General features: G+C 43.7%; 2 protein-coding genes across 3 annotated transcripts in view; one reads left to right on the forward strand and one right to left on the reverse strand.

Annotated features, from left to right (window-relative positions):
* The window catches only part of UXS1 (UDP-glucuronate decarboxylase 1), an 83,946-nt gene extending 68,199 nt beyond the window's left edge, over positions 1–15,747 (forward strand). For both annotated transcript variants that reach the window (XM_088667582.1, XM_035115065.3), the window contains exons 8-15: positions 1,275–1,334; positions 3,077–3,198; positions 3,825–3,944; positions 6,089–6,132; positions 7,903–7,963; positions 9,120–9,177; positions 10,747–10,850; positions 14,919–15,747. In XM_088667582.1, coding sequence (XP_088523708.1) covers positions 1,275–1,334; positions 3,077–3,198; positions 3,825–3,944; positions 6,089–6,132; positions 7,903–7,963; positions 9,120–9,177; positions 10,747–10,850; positions 14,919–15,050 — 701 coding nt within the window. In that variant the 3' untranslated portion in view covers positions 15,051–15,747. The remainder of the gene's footprint in view (positions 1–1,274; positions 1,335–3,076; positions 3,199–3,824; positions 3,945–6,088; positions 6,133–7,902; positions 7,964–9,119; positions 9,178–10,746; positions 10,851–14,918) is intronic.
* ECRG4 (ECRG4 augurin precursor) overlaps positions 15,568–19,327 on the reverse strand; it is a 28,731-nt gene continuing 24,971 nt past the window's right edge. The window contains exon 6 of the mRNA XM_035115067.3: positions 15,568–16,972. Coding sequence (XP_034970958.1) covers positions 16,811–16,972 — 162 coding nt within the window. The 3' untranslated portion in view covers positions 15,568–16,810. The remainder of the gene's footprint in view (positions 16,973–19,327) is intronic.

The raw sequence follows: 19,327 nt of genomic DNA on the forward strand, positions 1-19,327 counted from the left end.
CAGATGTTTGCACCTGTATGTCTGTTTGTAAATGACTTAAATATTCTTTAGAAACACCCAGCAGGGCATTCATTTTTTGTTTCAAGTTGGTATCCCTACGTGAAGCTAAGTACTTGCATGCCAAAACAGCAAGCCTTAGGGCAGGGGTGAGGAACCTGTGACCATCTGGGGTTTGTTGGGCTCCAGTTCCCATCTACCTTAGCCATCATGGCCAGGGATGATGGGATTTGTAGTACAGGCGTCATGACCAATGGCAGGGATAATGGGATTTGTAGTCCAGCAGTATCTGGCTCTACAGAGTTTTCTTGCCCCTAATTTTAAGGGAAGTCAAACAGTATATTTTTGCCATGCTTCAGTCCCAGGGTAGCCACTTGCATGAACAAGTGTGATGGGGTGAACCAGGGATATGCCCAGTGATGCAGACTGATGGCATTACAAAGAAGATATTCTTGGCACTTGAGGATAGTGCAGGATATTTGCCACAAATAACTTCCTATACCATCTCAAGTCACTTTTCATGCCATTCAGCGAGTTCTAAGAGTTGGCCAAAGATGTATTCTCTTGACTTCCTTTTACAGAAATTTGGGGTACTTGGGAGTATCCTTACCTTATTATATAGACGCATTAACTGTTTTGGATACTTGTAGTCTTATACCAAGTAGCAGGGAATTTCTTGAAGCATTCAGAAAACCCTTAACTATGCTTTCATCCCTGCTGTGCTAGGCTTCCAAATGGGCAGGATGAGAGTAAGCATTTTTGGATATTTTATTTTGCATTTCTGTCCCATCTTTTGTTCCATGGAGCTCAAGGTGTGGGATATATGGCTCTCCCATTCCCCGTTAATCCCCGCAACAACCCTGTGAGGTAGGTTAGCCTGACAGAGGCATGGATTGATCCCCAAAAGCCACATGTTAAATCTCTCTTAGCAAAAACAGCAACGATGGCACCCATTGAGAAGAGCTCTCGCTAAAGCTTGTGCTGCAATAATGAACCCTTACGGTGCCACAAGGCTCTCCACATCAGTTCTGCAGAATCACAGGAGGTCTGAACTGCTGGAGTAATGCAGAGCCACTTTAAAGGATAGTTTTTAAAGGGGTTTTTTGTGGATGAGAAGTTACATTTCGGTCTGAAAGCTTTTACAAAAAAGCCTGCTACTGAACAGAATGTGGAACTCCTGGTTGCTTAGCCCCCTTTGGTCAAAATTAAATGAAGATAAGCATGAGTCCGTTCGTTTTGACTAATGTTCACCCTCTTTTTTTCTTTTCTTTTTTAAGGGTTAGCAAAACGTGTTGGAGCTCGGCTTCTTCTTGCATCTACCTCTGAAGTATATGGAGGTAAGAAGTGGACTTGGCAATGGCTGATTTGGCAGCTAGTCTTTTACTGAAGGGAGAGGTCCCACAAGCATGGAGGCCTCCAAGCATAGTTTTAAGCAAGGCAGGGAGAGCTGTCAAGGGTTCTTCTCCACCTGCTACGTTTTTTGGTCAAATTTGACCCCCTGCCCTGCAGTCAATGGATCTTACTATGCTTTTGTTGAAGATATTGTTTTAAAAATGTTCCTTTTGCTCACCTACACAAACAAAAAGCTTGATCTTGGGGGCATTAATTTCCATGGATAACTGGGCTTGATAGTACCTCAGTACTCCAGGATCAATCCCTCCTCTACCTTTTCAATATACTACGGTACTATCCTTTTCATTCTTCGGTCCCAATAATATTTTTGCTGCGTTCAACAAATAGAACACCAGTGCATGGCATGATATGGCTTAGTTGATTCCGCCCCATAAAGCCTTGACGCATCCTACTTGATTTGGGAGTTTCTGATGTGTTTCCTTTGGTCACCACTGAAGTGTGTTTAGGTGCCTCCTGCTTGGGGGCTACTGCATTTGCTTCAGGTCTCCCCCCCCCCCTGCATTCTGACCTGTGGTGAAGGTCCTGCAAATTAGGCAGAACGTTCGACTTGCATAATATGTGAAGTGAGCCAAAGCCATGGATAAATTATTCTTGTACCACTGTGAGCTAATGGGACATCTGTAGGTTGTTTATACACATGCATGTACCATATGTGTCTTCCTGTGAGTTACTCTGGCCCAGCAGTAAGCAAACCTCTGGTCATTTTTAGCAGGTCACACCCACCTGTCCTACATCTGATGTCATATATGACATCGTATGTGGGACGAGGGATGATGGGGTGCCAAAAGGGCGGTTTGCGGGCACATTCATAGCCCCATGCTTTTTGCAAGCTGATCATTGGTGCTTGGGTAGGAATCACGCTGAATTCATTTTCCTACCCCAGTTTAGCCTTTCTCTAGCCATCAGTCCTTGGGAAAGCATTTTAGAAGCTGAGTGTGGTTCCGTTAAATCTTTTCAGACAGAATAAAAATGGCCAGCTAGCTCTGAATAACTTCTTACGTGACAGACTATAGGAAGCATTGACCTTGCTCTAAATGGGCTTCATTTGCCCCTCGTGGAGCTGGCAAATGCCCAAGCTTTGCTCTGTAGTGTCTTCACATTGCATCCCATATGTGGTCCTTGATTGGCTGGGATCACTCAGGGAGCAATGAAATGGGGGAAATTGCATCAGAGCAACAGCAATGGACCAAACGGTATCTGAAAACAGCCCCAGCAGTAGGAACAAGGCTTTATAGAGGTGGAGAGTGTCACTTTCTTGAAATTGATATTGTGGCAAAAAAACTTAAGACTATAACTCAACCCTGGTACCCACCACTCTGTAGAGCATGGGTAGGCAAACTAAGGTCCAGGGGCCAGATCCGGCCCAATCGCCTTCTAAATCCGGCCCGCGTACAGTCCTGGAATCAGCATGGTTTTACATGAGTAGAATGTGTGCTTTTATTTAAAGTGCATCTCTGGGTTATTTGTGGGGCATAGGAATTCGTTCATTCCCCCCCCCCCAAAAAATATATAGTTTGGCCACCCACAAGGTCTGAGGGACAGTGGACCGGCCCCCTGCTGAAAAGGTTTTCTGACCCCTGCTGTAGAGAGTACCTTAATAAGTAATCCTTTCTGTGCTGCTGAATAGTCAAACTCATGATTGCTTTCTCCCTCCCCCACTCTCAAGATCCTGAAGTTCACCCACAAAACGAAGATTACTGGGGTCACGTGAATCCCATAGGACCTAGAGCATGTTACGACGAAGGAAAGAGGGTTGCCGAAACAATGTGCTATGCCTATATGAAGCAGGTAATGATTGTGACATTTGGCCGGCAGAATCAAAAACGTTCGGAACTTGAGAGTTGCAACACATGATACAGAAATACAAGGTCACTTAGGTGGTGTGAGTGAATGATTCTGGTGAAATCCAACATTCTCCCGCATGAAAGGTTGCTGTACAATTGGTATAGACTGCCTCCTATTCCTGGTGCTGCTTGGGTACCAAACATGGTTCGCTTAGAGGCCAAACCCAGCAGTATTAGTTTCGCTGGTTTGCTTGAAGTGTTTCATGCACCTGGCAGTTTAGTAGATGAACAATAAATAATTAGGAACCCATTTGGTTGAAACCAGGACCCCTTTGGTAATACCGGACTGATCTCTGAGAAATAGATCCAAGAACAGCAAAATTATGTAGGTAGTATGGAATATGCTAAAACCATGTTAAGTGACTTGGGTTTTGGCATAGAGGCATGATAATTGTAAGATAACACGGCAATGTGGGATTTGTCTCCCCCTTTTCATAAGCAAATATAGAACCTGGCTTTGTGTGTCTTGTCAACTGTCATCATCCTTCTGGGGTAGGGTAGCAATAGAGAATTTTAAAAAGCCCAGTGCATTTTTTAAAAACAAAAAAAGCTTTTTTCTTATTCTTCCAGGAGGGTGTAGAAGTAAGAGTTGCAAGAATATTCAATACTTTCGGCCCACGGATGCACATGAATGATGGCAGAGTTGTTAGTAACTTCATCCTGCAGGCTCTTCAGGGAGAACCCTTAACTGTACGTATTTACCATCCTGCCCTCTGAACTCAATTTGCTGTTCATTGGATTTCCGGGGAAGACCCAAGTAAAATAAATTGTCGCTTTGTGAAATGTCACTTGTATGAATTGTGTAGGTTTAAGAACATGAACCCTGAGCTTGAACGGTCCTGTATCAGTAAGTTCACTAAAATCTCTTAAAACGGTGCAGAACTTCAAGTTATCTGGATAAAGAATTTGCGCTGAACCACGTAATCAGGCTATTGTGATGGACAGTCGTTTGATTCAGGTCTTCAGTTACCTTTAGAGCGCAATCTTTGCATAGTTCCTCACTGTGTTCAATAGGACTTGATCTCAAGTTAAGTGTGCATAGGATTGCAGTCTTAGTAAATATACTAAAAGACAGCTTTCCACAGAAATCTGTTTTTATGTCCAGTTCTATTCTGCTTGAGGGGGGGGGGGGAACCCATAACATCAAGTCATTTATTTGGCTATTAACAGGAGTTAAACTAGAGCTTCAGTGTAATTATTTGTTTTCCACACAGGACTGGTTCAAACAAGCATGCACATTGTTGTTGGGGTTTTTTTACCAAAATGAAATACCTCTTTGCTAAACATGTGAACTGTCCCAATTGAAAAGGACCTTGAGCTGATATTGGGTAACCTGGCAGTTGTGACTGTGATAATTTGTCTGTGACAGCTATTCATACACCCAGCCATCCCTTAATGCTGCAGTCAAGAAATGGCGAGGATGTATGTGTTGGACCGGTCCTTAATCATGTCTAGTGTTATGAGATAGCATCTGGTAGCTGGGTGCTTGAGTTACTGTTTTTGTATCCAGTGGTGGCTCTGCTGATGAGAGGCATCCATCAATGCAACATGGAAGGGGACAATCTTTGAAGATTTTCCTCCCAAAATCTGTCCAGGGCTTCCTGGATGCTTAGAGCAGATTTAAGGGAGGAACTGGGGGGGAATTGGTCTTCCAAAGACAGATGCTTTCTGTCCGTCAAGTTGACACCATTGGGTACCACCCAGTAAAAATAAGAAAATGAAACTTCCTATTAAGTTGTGTTGTTTTTTTAAACTTAGTGACCATAGTGGATTAGTTTCGTGACCAGCTGTTACATTAATACTTTATATTAGTAGGACAGAGCTGGGATGTGTCGCAAAGTCAATAACAAAAGTTTTTTTCAGGAGGGCTCTCCTGCAGATATTTTGATGTGCATTTTGAAGAGCAGTAAAATCTCACGAGATTCACTCCAGAGAACTGCAGAAGACTGGCACGCTTTGCTTTCTGGCAAACAGCAGTGTACAAGCAGGGCTCTTGTAGCCTGCGTGTGTTTTGAGAAGACTGTTGCTGGGGAACAAGCTGATGTGCCCAATCGCTCAGCTAGCCCCAGGAAAACAAAAAAGGGTGTGAATTCTTCCAACTCTGCAAACCGTCAGCAAAGGTGCAGGGGATGACTTCAAATCTTGTTTCCTTTTGTCAACCCATATACAAATATCTGTTCCCTTCCACTTGAGGAAACAAAAATAAAATTCATTCCATATGAACTGGAATATACTCTTTTCTTTAAAAAACAACTTTGTTTTGTAAGTGGCACATTAAAGATGGTGGAGAAAAACTTGGTCCAGAGATGCTATAAAAAGTAAAGGGAAATAAAATATGTAGCTAGATCAGTCTGGATCTGGCCAAACTCTGGATACAAGACAGCTTGGTGAAACTCAATTATTCCACCCTATGACTATCAAAATGATAGTGAGGCGTACAGTGGTACCTCGGTTTGCAAACGCAATCCGTTCCGCGGAGGCGTTCGCTCGCCGAGGTATTCGTGATAGAGCACTTCTGCGCACACGCTGCGCAGATCGCTTCTGCGCATGCATGAGCTGCGCAGATCGCGTCTGCGCATCCAACGCCGCGGAACCCGGATGTAAACACTTCCGGGTCCGCAGCGTTCGTAAACGGAGGTAGTCGTAAACCGAGGTTCCACTGTATATAAGCTAGTTTAACCCGTGCATCTAGCCATAGATCAGACCAGGACAGATTTTGCTTTCAACACACTGTCACAAACGAATTGGAGAGGAATTACATGTTTGTCAGTGAAAGTTATGGACATATTGATACTTCTTATCAGTAATACTCATTTTATTTTATTTTCCCCTAGGTATATGGGCCTGGGACTCAAACCAGAGCATTTCAGTATGTCAGGTACATTTCTTTCGCCTTCCTTGTTTCAGTATACCTGAGGAAGGGACACTGAAAAAAAAAAAGAATGAATGTGGAGTGCTGGGGAAGAGAAAAGCCTATTTCAACATTAGTCATGCAGTGATGTCAGAATGTTGCTTTTTATTTCTTTTTGGTTTCATTGAATGCCGCTGTGGTGCTAAATAAATGGTCAAATTTTGTTAAAAACAGAATAGCAGACACTGAAGTAGGAAATAGGTGCCTTGACAGTCTGAAGTCCGAAGAGCAGATTTTCAGTAGACACTAGTTGATATTTCTGATTACAGGTAGGTAGCCGTGCTGGTCTGACATAGTCGAAGCAAAATAAAAAAAATTCCTTCCAGCAGCACCTTAGAGACCAACTAAGTTTGTCATTGGTATGAGCTTTTGTGTGCATGCACACTTCTTCAGATACACAGAATATCTGAATATCTGTAGCTGAAGAAGTGTGCATGCACACGAAAGCTCAGACCAATGGCAAACTTAGCTGGTCTCTAAGGTGTTGCTGGAAGGAATTTTTTTATTTTGATATTTCTGAGTTGAAAACAATCATGCTAGAGGACTCAGTCCATTGCTGCCATCTTGTGTTTGCACAATGGATATGCAATTTGTATTTGGAAAGAGAAACCAGTGATTTTAGCCAGTGGGGCTTTTAATATTATGGTGCACCGACAATGGTGGTAGGCTCTAGTCTACAAAAGGCACAGTAGATTGCTTAACCTTTAAAGTGCTGCTGTAGTCCCCTATTTTCTCCTTCCTTCCTTTTTTTTATCTTGCTGTATCAAAAAAAACCTTTAATAATAATAAAATTCTGCTACAGTCAAATACGACTTTTCCGGAGGTTTTAAATCATGCTGTTGATTATTGTTGTTCAGTGACAGCTTGATTGATTTGGAAGCTGAGGTGGAGAAGAGGGGAGTCTGATTTCCCTACAGGTGAAACTCGGAAAATTAGAATATCGTCGAAAAGTGCATTTATTTCAGTAATGCAACAAAAGAAATGGTTACAATAATACAAAAATAAACAAACATCGCTATTGCATTTCTTTAATTACATTCCATTTATAATTGACCCGCCTAACGACAAATAATTACAATTACAACAAATAAAGGCTTGACATATCTTGCTTTGCATGTCATGCATCTATCCCATATATTGGTTTCACCTTTTAAGTTGCATTACTGAAATAAATGCACTTTTCGACGATATTCTAATTTTCCGAGTTTGTAGCTGAATAGCAGTATATTGTCCCATCCTGCACTTGTCCAAATTTAGTGCGACAAATACATGAAAGCGCAGTTTTCTTTAAAAAACAAAACAAAAACTAGTACTACTGGAATTCTCTGCCCAGATTAATGAACACTGCATACTTAAGTAGAGGGCAGACACAGATTGTGTTTGGGGCCAAGTAAATCAGTTAAATTGGACGTGAACTATTCACATGGTTCCTTCCATGCTCTACTTGAATGCATCTTGTTTTGGCCTGCTGCTTGGTACTGTATGGAAATGGATAAGGCAGAAATTTATTGCCCCAGTGCAGAATGTGCTCTGCTGGGAGCCCACCTAAGGTTCCATGGTTTGGTTATTTCAGGACCGATACTCTGTTAAAGTTGCCACTGCACGGAACTGGTGCCATTAGTCGTCGTCCCCCGTCCCCGTCCCCAAAACCCAGCATTTTGGACAGTCAGGCTGTAAAACGCATGAGGAAGTAACTCTGCTCAAGCTGTGTTGTCATGTATTGTTTTGTTTTTCCAGCGACCTTGTGAATGGGCTAGTGGCCTTAATGAACAGCAATGTCAGCAGTCCTGTTAACTTGGTAAGCAAGTGGTTTTCTTCTTTCCTTTTTCTCCTTGATCTTTTAAGACCCTGTGTTGGAATTACCTGCCCATTCTCTTAATCCGTTGAATCTAGTAACGGGAGAAACATTTGGCACTATGAAGTTCTGAGAATAATGGTAGCGATGTACCCTCCCTTCCTTTCCTCCTTTTGCCACAAACATGCTCAGCACACTGAGAACAATTGGCATTGTGAATTCACCAGCGTTCTTCCTCCTCTTCAGATACTTATCGACTCTGATTGTGAGCAAAGCCTTTTGCAAAACAGAATTTATAAGTTCAGTTCAGCGTTGCAGTGTGTGGACGTCGGCATATGTAATGCTAGAGACTGGGCCAGATTCTGCTAACCTAGTGCACTAGCAGAAACCGCCACAAGGACACATGCTGGCACCATGGGGCTCCCCCCACCTTGCCCTCGTGTGGTCCACTCAGGATGACCCCCAGAACAGCATGTGGGGGGAAGAGAGCAGAGATTGTTCCATCTGGCAAGCAGAATTGCTTGCACCGGTGGAAACATCTTATTAACGCAATGTCAGATTCCATGCTGTGACTTACCCCACCTAAGTTTCCTCTCTCCCAGGATTGTATTATGGAAACAAAAATTGCCTTAAGCAGTTTAGACTCATGTTTGTAAATATTACCTGTGGGCTTTTTATTCCTGCTCTGAAATGTGGTAATGACTAGTGACATCATTTTTGGTTGAAGGTTGCTGGTATGTGATGGGTTCCTCTATTTGCATAAGAAAGGGGAATCAAGGTCGTCTAGCTATTCCTCCTCACACAATTGCCATTCTGTTCGTGAGGGTTTGTTCACTCCCACTCTCAAGACAGCTCTTCACGGAGGCTGCAGAGAGAAGGGGGAGGCAGGAAACCACATCCTGTTCACAGCACAAAAGTTAGGATCTAGTCCAGGCATAGGCAAACTCGGCCCTCCAGATGTTTTGGGACTACAGTTCCCATCATCCCTGACCACTGGGTCCTGTTAGCTAGGGATCATGGGAGTTGTAGTCCCAAAGCATCTGGAGGGCCGAGTTTGCCTATGCCTGATCTAGTCCTTTTATTTGCTAGTTACCTTATTGCAAAATAAAGCTTTTTTTTTGGTAAAATGTCATTTTAATAGTGCTTCTTACATCCTTAGGGGAATCCAGAAGAACACTCTATTTTAGAGTTTGCCCAGTTAATTAAGAAACTCGTTGGTAAGTATGACATATAATTGCCCTGAATAAACTTGGAACAGCTTGCCTACATGTACCTGTTGGGGTTTATCCAGTAGAACTGCATGAGTGGAGAAGAGGTTCACCTGGTGGGGTGGAGCTGCAACACTAGCTTCCCACCAGTGCTGCTTAACCAAAAGGTAGTGCCCGGGAAGTTGGCCCACCAGGAAGCAGCAGCAACCCTACTGCCAGGAAGCCACTTCTGCTTGGTTGCAGACTTTGGGCTGGAGTTACAATGAGGGAAATTATAAGAGATAGATGCCTGGTGCCAACTTTTATCTTTTTAAGGTATCAGGCAAAACCTTCCCATTTTACCTGGGCTTTTAAAGGCCTGTAATTTGAAAGGTTTCAGGCATTTGGGGCCTCTCTTAGTGGGATGTGTTCTGTAAAGCCTAACTTCATAGTACAGTGGTACCTCGACTTACGAATTTAATCCATTCTGAACGGACCTTCGTAAGTAAAAAAAAAAATCGTAAGTAGAAGCCTATGGGGGGGATTCGTAAGTTGAAGCAACCCCTATTAAAAATTCGTAAGTCGGAAAAATCCTATTCGCGCCGCATCCAAAATGGCGGACAGAGCTCCGTTCGTAACTCGAAACATTCGTACGTCGAGTCATTAGTAAGTGAAGGTACCACTGTAGTGGGTTTAAGTTTTTTTATTGGTTGGTTGGTATACTTTTAAGTTGCTTTGGGTCACTTTTGTGAGGAAAGCAACTAATAAATATTAATGATAAATAACGCTATTGCCCTGTTAGGGTGTTCTGATTCCCCACGCGATTGGAATCACACGAGGTACAAGCGAGAAAACGCATACTTGCTTCCTCCACGCCACTTTTTACACGCCTGAGGCAAATGGCTGAACAGGGGGACCTTGTGTGATTCAGAATATTACAGTATGCAAGTAGTATACTTCCTGCTTCAGAAGTTCTCTCTCCAACTTTATGAAGGGTGGCAGGAATTACTGGGGACATGGGGCAACTACTGGGGAAGACCAAAGCCCAGCCCTCTCATCGATACTTACCTCAGCAGATGAGAAATTAGAACTGCTGAATAGGACTTAGGATAAAGGAAGGGAGAAAAAGAATTTACCTGGGCAGAAGAGATTGTGTGCCCGCAGAACACAGGCTTGGAGCCAGCTAAGCTTCCATGATGGTGCACCCCTGTACCTCAGCCCTGCCCACTTAGCAGGTACCCCGACCCTCAGTGGAACATTTTAGGGGTGCATCAGGAGGAGTGGACAAGGAAGCTACTTTCTGCCAGAACTGTTACTTGCGCTTAATGTTGGGATGAACCTTCTGGGTTTCCAACAATAAGGATGATGGGGCTGCACTGGACCTGTCTGGTCTCTTGGACTTTGCACACCATAGTTTAGGGGAGCTGTAGGTGTGTGAAGCCTTTGTTTCAGCCTGTCTTGGAAAACGTGTGTGGTATAGGGGGACATTTGAAAACTACCTGTTTTGATTTGTTTCAGACTTCTGAAACTGTTAGTCGATCACCAGGAACCAGTGTAGCTTTGTAATATTTGCGAGTTTGGTGTTGTTGTTTTTGGCAGGCAGTGGAAGTGAAATCCAGTTTCTGTCAGAAGCTCAAGATGACCCTCAGAAAAGGAAGCCGGACATCAGGAAAGCCAAGTTACTACTTAGTTGGGAACCTGTGGTATGTAATTCTAGAGTTAACCAGTGTTGTGTGCAAGTATTTTTGAAAGGCAACACCATCAAGAACCGAATAATGCTCAGTGTTCCTTGCTGTGCAGGGCAAATCCTTCCATGTTGTGCTACCTCCTTTTGGAAAGAGTTCCCCCCCCCCCCAAGAAATCAATATTGCTACTGCTCCTTGATAGATAATAGCCACACTTCCTGGTATTCATCTTTAAAACAAACAGCTAAGCTAGTTAAATCTAGAGCAAATAAGCAGGGGCCCTTGAGAGCGAAAGCGATTTTAACAAAGGCAGTGAAGGAAAATGTGTGTTTTGTGGATCTGACTCTGCTCCCATTGAAACCAGTTTTATTGAACAGTAGGTCATTATAGAGTGGTAATGATTAATTGTGCTTTCTACCTTTCGGACAGAGATGCCTTGAGAATCCTTAACATCCATTTTCTTAGCAGTAACACTGCTAGTAGGAAAGCAGAATGCTTTTTTTGTGTGTGTCTGCATGCAGGTTGGGTGTAGGTTTGAAATTAAGCCTGTGTGAAGCCCTGCTATCCCCCCCCCCATAGAAGCTAGTATACTTTTGTACTATATAGTTCAGTGAGGGGTAAACACTAGAGGTGTGCAACAAATACCTGTCCGCCTTAGTTTAGACACATTCTTACATCTATAATTTATCATCGTTGTGGTTTTGATTTTTTTCAGAGAGCTTTCTTAGGTTGTACCCTACTCTTGTGTCGATTTAATGAAGAGCAGGTTATAAATTACCTAAATTATTATTTTATTTAGGTAATTTATAACCTGCTCAACATTATAAGGGTGGTAATTCAATGGTGCATCTTGTACATAAATAATGCCCATTGAGGTTTACTTCTGAGTTTTGGCTTGCGGCTAGCTTGTTTCTAGGTTGCGTATTTTGTAAGTAGGCAGAAGAAATAGAAAAGCATTAGAGCAAGAGGCTGAAAATTCCTTATTCAGAACAGATCATTGCTGCAATCCTAGCTTCAGTTTATTCAAGTGAGTAACAATCCAAAAATTTCTGAGGGAGCTTGATTATTCGTTTTGTCAGCTGCATTCTTCATTATCTATGAGCAAGTGCTATGCCCTGTCTGCTGAAAGGTGATAGAGGTACGAAAAGGTAGATATGGCGAAGTTGGGCATTCCACTTATTGGGCCCTCAAAACCCACCAGTTCTTCTCAGGGAGAACTTTGGGAACCCAACTTACCATCTTCTAGGTAGCCTTACAAATTCCTATAGGAGCCCAACTCTTCACTCCTGCCTTAAGCTATTGGAAGAGGCGGTGCCTGGAGACTGTGATACTTCAAACACACTCCACAGTTTTCCATATTTGCAAATTTTATCAGTTTGATGAATGACGTACTCTAGTCTATGGTTACTGCCAGAGGTAGTTGAAGAGCTCCCAAACTTATGCCATAGCAGTTTCTTCTTCTCTTTTCCCCCTGTGGCCAGGGATGATGGGAGTTGTAGTCCAGCAAAAGCGGAAGAGGGAGGTGTGCTTCTCCCCCCTTCCATATTTTGCTAATGTAGAGGAGGAATAAGTCAGAAGGGGCAAATGAGAAGGTTGTACCTAAGGACTGCCAGTTACCTACCTCCAGCGCCTTTTTCTTTCCTAGTCCCAAAGGTGTGGACCTCTCTGAGAAGACCCACCGCAGAGCCCAAAGAGGATATCTTTGGGCTGGTGTGTGTGTTTGTCTCCTCGAGAGCCAGACTCTATCTATCATGCTCTGTTTCCAGTGTTGCCTCAGCCGGCTTTGCATGGGCTGTCTTCCTCTTTTCCCCAAGAGGCAGCTGTGGTGGAGGCATAGAGAGATTGTGGGGGTGATGGAAATGTTCCTTTGCCCGCATGCCAGATCTCCCCCGCTACTTGCCACTCATACAATCTCAGGCTCTGTGGGCTTGGCTGCTGCAGTGCCTGCCTTCCCCAGAGCCTTTCCTCTTGATGCATTTCGTCTCCCCCATGAGGAAAGGTGCAGCAAGCCTGCTCAGGGGAAGGCAGGTACAGTGGTGCCTCGCTAGATGAATTTAATTCGTTCCGACGGTCAATTCGTCCAACGAAAAATTCGTCTTGCGAGGCACCGTTTCCCATAGGAACGCATTAAAAGTTAATGCGTTCCTATGGGCTCCGGGGACTGGCGGCAGTGGCGGCGCTTGCTCGCTTGGCTCCCTGGAAGGCAGGAAGACAGGCGGCAACAGCCCCGCAGCTCTCTTTGCTGTCGGTGGCAGAGGGAGAGGAATGAAGGAGGAGAAAGCAGCCCTTTCTCCCCGTTCGTTCCTCTCCCCCCCCCACCCGATAGAAAGCACAGATCCTGGGGTTGCCGGATCTGTCGGGCGGGGGGAGGCACAGTCCGATCCTCCGCTTGTGCCTCCCCACGCCCAACAGAGCCAAATGCCGGATCTGTCAGGCGGGGGGAGGGACAAGTGGGACGATCCCCCGCTGTGTCGGGCGGGAAGCGCAGGATCTTTCCTGCGTTTCCCCCACATCCCGCCTGTCCCTAAGCCGAAGTGCGGCGCGGGAGGGGGCTTTTTGCCGTTTGCCTCCCCCTTGGGGGAACGCAAACGGCGAAAAGCCCCCGCCGCTGACTGGCTTGGCGGCGGCGGGAAGAATTCCTCCCCTTCTTCCCGCCGCCGCCAAGCCAGTCCCTGAGCCGAAGTGTGGCGCGGTGGATGCTTTTCGCCATTTGCCTCCCCCTTGGCTTGGGGAAGGCAAACGGCAAAAAGTCCCCGTCGCGCCGCACTTCGGCTCGGGGACTGGCTTGGCCGCGGCGGGAAGAAGGGGAGGAATTCCCCCCCTTCTTCCCGCCCCCGCCAAGCCAAAGCAGCAGCCGCCGCTTTGTGCCGGGCGCAGTTCCTCTGCTTCTCCCGCCGCCGCCTGGCACAAAGCCAGTTTCGTTTCCCTCGGCAGGCACCGCCTAGCTTCAGATGGCGGCTGCCAAGGGAAGCAGCTGTGTGCCAGGCTGATGCGGGAGAAGCAGAGTAACCGCTTCTCCTGCCCGACACAAAGCCAACATCGGACGGGGCTTCAGAAAGGCGCTCTTCTCCGAAGCCCCATCCTATGCTCCCGGGTGGCCATGGTGTGGCGGTGGGGGAACGTATCCGTTCCTCCACTTCTCCCCCCCTTCTTCCCGCGCTACAGCCCTTTGTGTTCCGCTGGTCTCTGCCGGTTGCCCCTCACTGGCAGAGACCAGCGGAACACAAAGGGGAACCAGCTGCAGCACAGGAAGAAGGCAAAGGAAGATCAGCTGAGAGGCGCTGACAGCTCTCAGCTGATCTTCCTTTGCCTTCTTCCTGCGCTGCAGCTGGTTCCCCTTTTGCTAAGTTTTGCGATCGGAGGTTTTTATGGCCACGCTTTGCAAGACAACGTCCGATCGCAAAACCTATTCATATAGCGGAAAATTCGTCTTACAGGGCATTCGTCTAGCAAGGCACCACTGTAATTGCCATCTACTCCAGACACGTGTGGGTGAAGGAGCAGCCTGCTCCCCACCCCCACGATCTCTCCACCTACCATGGAGATCACGTGGGGTGGAAGGGATTGAGTTTGGGCTACTCCTTCATTCATGATCTCCACACACACACACCCTACTCCTGAGAAATCTCTCCCATTGATCAGGAAAAGAGGCAGCCTGCCCCCACTTGCTCAGGCCAAAGAAGCAGATGATAGAGTACCTTCTCAGGCTTCCCCCGCCTGCCTGTTCCACTGAAAATCCTCAGCAAAGCCCTGCTGCACCTCCAGCTCATGAGGAGACCCTCTCTGAAAGGTGCCAGGACACCATTCCAGCTGGGGGGAAAAAGCCCTGCCTACTTCACAGATCTTAAGGTATGAACTACTAAGTTTTCGCAGGAATTGCCGCTGGATACAAATGCTATCTAAGTTATTTTGGTGAAGTATCTGTAAATGCACCACCTAGAGCTCCTTGGAGGAAAGGTGGGATATAAATGCAATAAGCAAATTAAATAAATAACCCTGCTTGACATACTTATGACAATCACAATGAGCAAATAAGAAGCACTTTTACAACTTGACTTATTTGTCTGTATCTCTCTTTGGTAATAGGTCCCATTGGAAGAAGGCTTAAATAAAGCAATTCATTACTTCCGCAAAGAATTGGAATATCAAGCAAATAACCAATATATTCCTAAACCAAAACCTGCCAGGATAAAAAAAGGAAGAACCAGACATAACTAAAAACTCTTTTAAGTCGGAAAGGAATTGAAAACCTTTCCTTGTGTTTGAAAGGTGTAATTTGTCTTTTGTCAAAAAGACTTCCGAAACAGGTATCATGAAGAAAAACTGGAAATTTCACTCTGAAGCTTGCTTTAAAGAAGTGGATGTGCCTAAATAAGAAAACTGCAATCTTTGCCTTGCACTTTTTAAATCTGTCTTTTTATGTAAAATAGGGTAGACGCATCCTTTTTTTAGTATCTTCAAGTTTTTATATCTTGCTGTGAGATCATTTTGTTGTGACTGTCCTTGACAGTTTTATTTACTGGTTTCTTTGTGAAGCTGCAGATGGGATGGGAAAATGCCAATTTATTTATAAAAAGTGGGTACTTTAAATGAGAGATACTATGCATAAAGAAAAAAAGAGCAAGCAGTATTGTCAGATGATTGAAAACACTGGCATCTAGTATTATAGGATTATAATAAAAAAAGAATTCTGTATGAGAGCTTTATGTATTCTTTTGAAATTGGGTTTTCTTCCCCCCCCCCCAATGTTTAGTTCTAGTTGCACACTTGAATTTGAAAATATTTTCACTGACTTCCATGGATAAATGCTATTTTAAATCACTACTGTGTTGTGCACAATCTGGGGGAAAGTTAATGTATTATTGGTTACCAGTGGTTGAATATGCTATTTTAATAAAATATTGAAACTTACAAATATCAGTTTTTCATGTAAGAATGCTGCAACCATGTGTTGCATATTGACAAAGTTACAGAAAACTTACATTGGTAGTCTGTTTTTCTTTCAGTAACTGGTCCTCTTGAGTAGTAACGGTGTATAAGTACAACCTAATCAAAGATAATTTCATGATCTTAAATGAGTTAAGTAGGCACTTATGGTTTATATAGCCTAGTCCACTTTTTTTCTCCACTGTAGCAAATGCAGAGGAAACTGCATTGCTATTTGCAGTACTAATTAACACATTCACACCACTCGTTCATATTCCCCTAATTTAATTATAATGCAAAATCCCTACACAAACAGTATCTTACTATTTTATTTAAAGTAGTAGAACATTATTATAACGGCGCTCATGCTATACTGCTAGCTTGGAGGATTAAAGACAAACTATTTTGAGGGCCACCAACTTGGACATCTTTAAAAATGGGATTTGACAAATTCATGGAAGATGGTCCTACCTCCATAGTAAGTATACTTCTTAATACCAGTTGCTGGAAACAACAAGAGGGGAGAGTGTTGCTGTGCTCAAGTTCCATTTGCGGGTGGCCCATAGTCATCTGGGAGATGGGTCACTGTGAGAAGTGGCTGCTGGACTAAATGGGCCGATGGCTTGATCCAACAGGCTCTTTAAGTTCTTGTTGCAACCCTGTAAGCAATGGTTTCTGCCAATATATGAATGTTTAGGGTCTGATTATCAATTCACACTTTTGGGAGGGCGCATTGATTTTTTACCAAAGCCATATGCCACCCACTGTTATAGTAGACTGGAACGTCCTTCAAGATAACTGAAATTTCATAAGGTAACCATTCCGTCTTACAATAATTTCACCAAAAATACTGGGAAGAATACTTATCAAGAAATTTTAATGCTAACGTTTATACATGTTATGCTACTGAGTGGATATAAAAACATTCCATAACTACTACTTCTTTGTTATTAATGTTTATAACAAACTAGTTAATTTCAAAGAAGCGTAAGAGGCACCTTTGGGCGGCATCCGTATTCCTGGCGTTCTAATCCAGAGAAGGAGAGATGAGATTAATAATCGTCATAATTGACACTTGCTCCATGCCTAAAGGTATGTGGGTTTCGTGGGCCAATAGGTGCATCTTCATCATAATGGTGATGGTAATAACCCCCGTAATATTCATGGCCACTACGGCCTAGATTTGACCAGTAGGAGACATCATCTTCAAATTTCTGCATACAAGAAAAAAATAAGTGCTAGCAATCAGCTACTAGCTGCAACTTTGCCATGCAAAGGGGTCAGCACCTTTGTAAATAGTAACAACTTCCTGTATTGCATTGGAAGGTTTCTCTTTTATTCATACTGTTACCCAAATCAACTTATGCATGCAATTCTGTTATATGCAGTGCAGAATAATTACGGGTCTGAGAAGAAACAAAGCAAAGCTTTAGGATAAAAAAAAAAACCGTTGAAATGATTTGAAGCCTGCCCAATTATTTAAAAAGTTGATTAGAAGCCTGCACAATCTTTCATATTTGAAAACTAGATGACTCTTGGGGGGGGGGACTTCTATGAGCCTATGCTTATGCAACATCACACGTGTTGACTCATTTTCACTGCTCTAGACTCGCACCCATTTTGCACAGTATTCACATTAAATTAAAAACCTCCCTGTATTTAAGTACTTCGTGGCCCGGAAGCTGTACGCCGGCTCCCTCGGCCAGTAAAGCAAGATGAGCGCCGCAACCCCAAAGTCGTCCGCAACTGGACCTAACGGTCAGGGGTACCTTTACCTTTTACCAATTTAAAATTCCTAGACATGAAGAGTGAGTATAGGCTGTTTTCAACAATTTACCAAGCTCAGAGAGGTTTCAAAACTTTAGTTTCGCATACTAACTTGAACTCTGAAATTCTATAAAATCAACTCTACTTCAAGTTCTGACCTATATCCCAAACCCTCAAAATGTTTGCTGTATATTTAATCACTTATTACAGTAGTACCTCATTTCACTGCTCTTAGCCTATGATGATGCTATATCACTCCAAAGAAAACAGTCTCATTAATGTTTATGTTCATGAAAGGATCCCAGTTTTGTTTGTTTGTAATCCAAATTATGATATCTTTAAATAAAGCACAATGTGCCTTGTTACTTATGAAGAAAAGGAATAATTAATATTATTGGATCTTTTTACCTGCCCAGGTGTATGAATTCTTTTGATTCACAATTGTTTTAAAAGATATTTAAAGGTAATCAAATTATGTAGTGGGGACCCAGGTGGCGCTGCGGGTTAAACCACAGAATCTAGGGCTTGCTGATCAGAAGGTCGGTGGTTCGAATCCCTGCAATGGGGTGAGCTCCCGTTGCTCGGTCCCAGCTCCTGCCAACCTAGCAGTTTGAAAGCACATCAAAGTGCAAGTAGATAAATAGGGACCGCTACAGCGGGAAGGTAAACAGCATTTCCGTGCGCTGCTCTGGTTCGCCAGAACCAGCTTTGTCATGCTGGCCACATAACCCAGAGGCTGTCTGCGGACAAATGCCGGCTCCCTCGGCCTATATGAGTGCCGCAACCCCAGAGTCGGACACGACTAGACCTGATGGTCAGGGGCCCCTTTACCTTAAATTATATAGTAGTTTACATTTTTGTAGTTTTCTTAGGCTCAATATTTAAGCTACTGTTAGAATATCTCTCCAGTCTACAACAGCCATGGAACTCAATAAATTTTCCTTTGCTATATTCAGGTACTACAATACATTAATGTAATAAATTGCTGCATTTTAATTGCTGTATAAATCCCCAGAGCAAAATCTGTAATAAGTTTTGTTCCACACAATATTTAGAAGAAAACTATCCAAAAGTTTCCCTTTGTTGTTACATTTTCTTTTTAAAAGGCGGGAACTGCCAATGCTACTACTGCAATAAAGGTAGCATTGAGCAGTGGAAAAGTTGTATCTTTTACTTCCTGTTTTGTGTATATACAAAGTTGTAAAATTGTTGCTTTCCTTGATTGCTCACAAGATTGCCAGTCTTGTGTTTGTGAAGCTGTCAGTTGCCTTCTACATTAAAGTCATTGGGTCAGCTGCTGTTTCCTTTAAAAGGAGGAAAACACGCCGACCTGCCCCGCTCTGACAGTGTTATTAGGTGTTGTGTGTTCAAAATCAGAAACTTGACACCTTAAATGGATGATGGGCAGTAGGCACCTGGAGTCTCAAAGCACTTTTTAACCTGCATCAAACTATTTGCAAGCAGTGCAGGGTGATGTCATATGACTGACAGGTAGGTAGTGCCACCCACCCATCCAATCTGACTCATGAAGGGTAAGGGAGATGACGACGTGGCCACTGGCCCAGATCAGGTTTCCTAGTTCTAAGAGCTGGGGTGGACTATCCGATTCCTGTTTCAATGAACTTCACATAATCAGACCCAAGTTAACCACTAGAAAACTCCCCTTTCCAGACCATGCCTGCTTCTATCTGAAAGAAAAATACTCTAAACCCTGTTTCACGCGAAGACGACGAAAACAATCATAAAAAGTAAATTAATTGACATAACAATTGGAGGGGGCTTCAGTGAGTTGCCTTTTCGGA

Source organism: Zootoca vivipara, chromosome 4 (genome assembly GCF_965207765.1).
Source record: "Zootoca vivipara chromosome 4, rZooViv2.hap1.1, whole genome shotgun sequence".
NCBI lineage: Eukaryota > Metazoa > Chordata > Lepidosauria > Squamata > Lacertidae > Zootoca > Zootoca vivipara.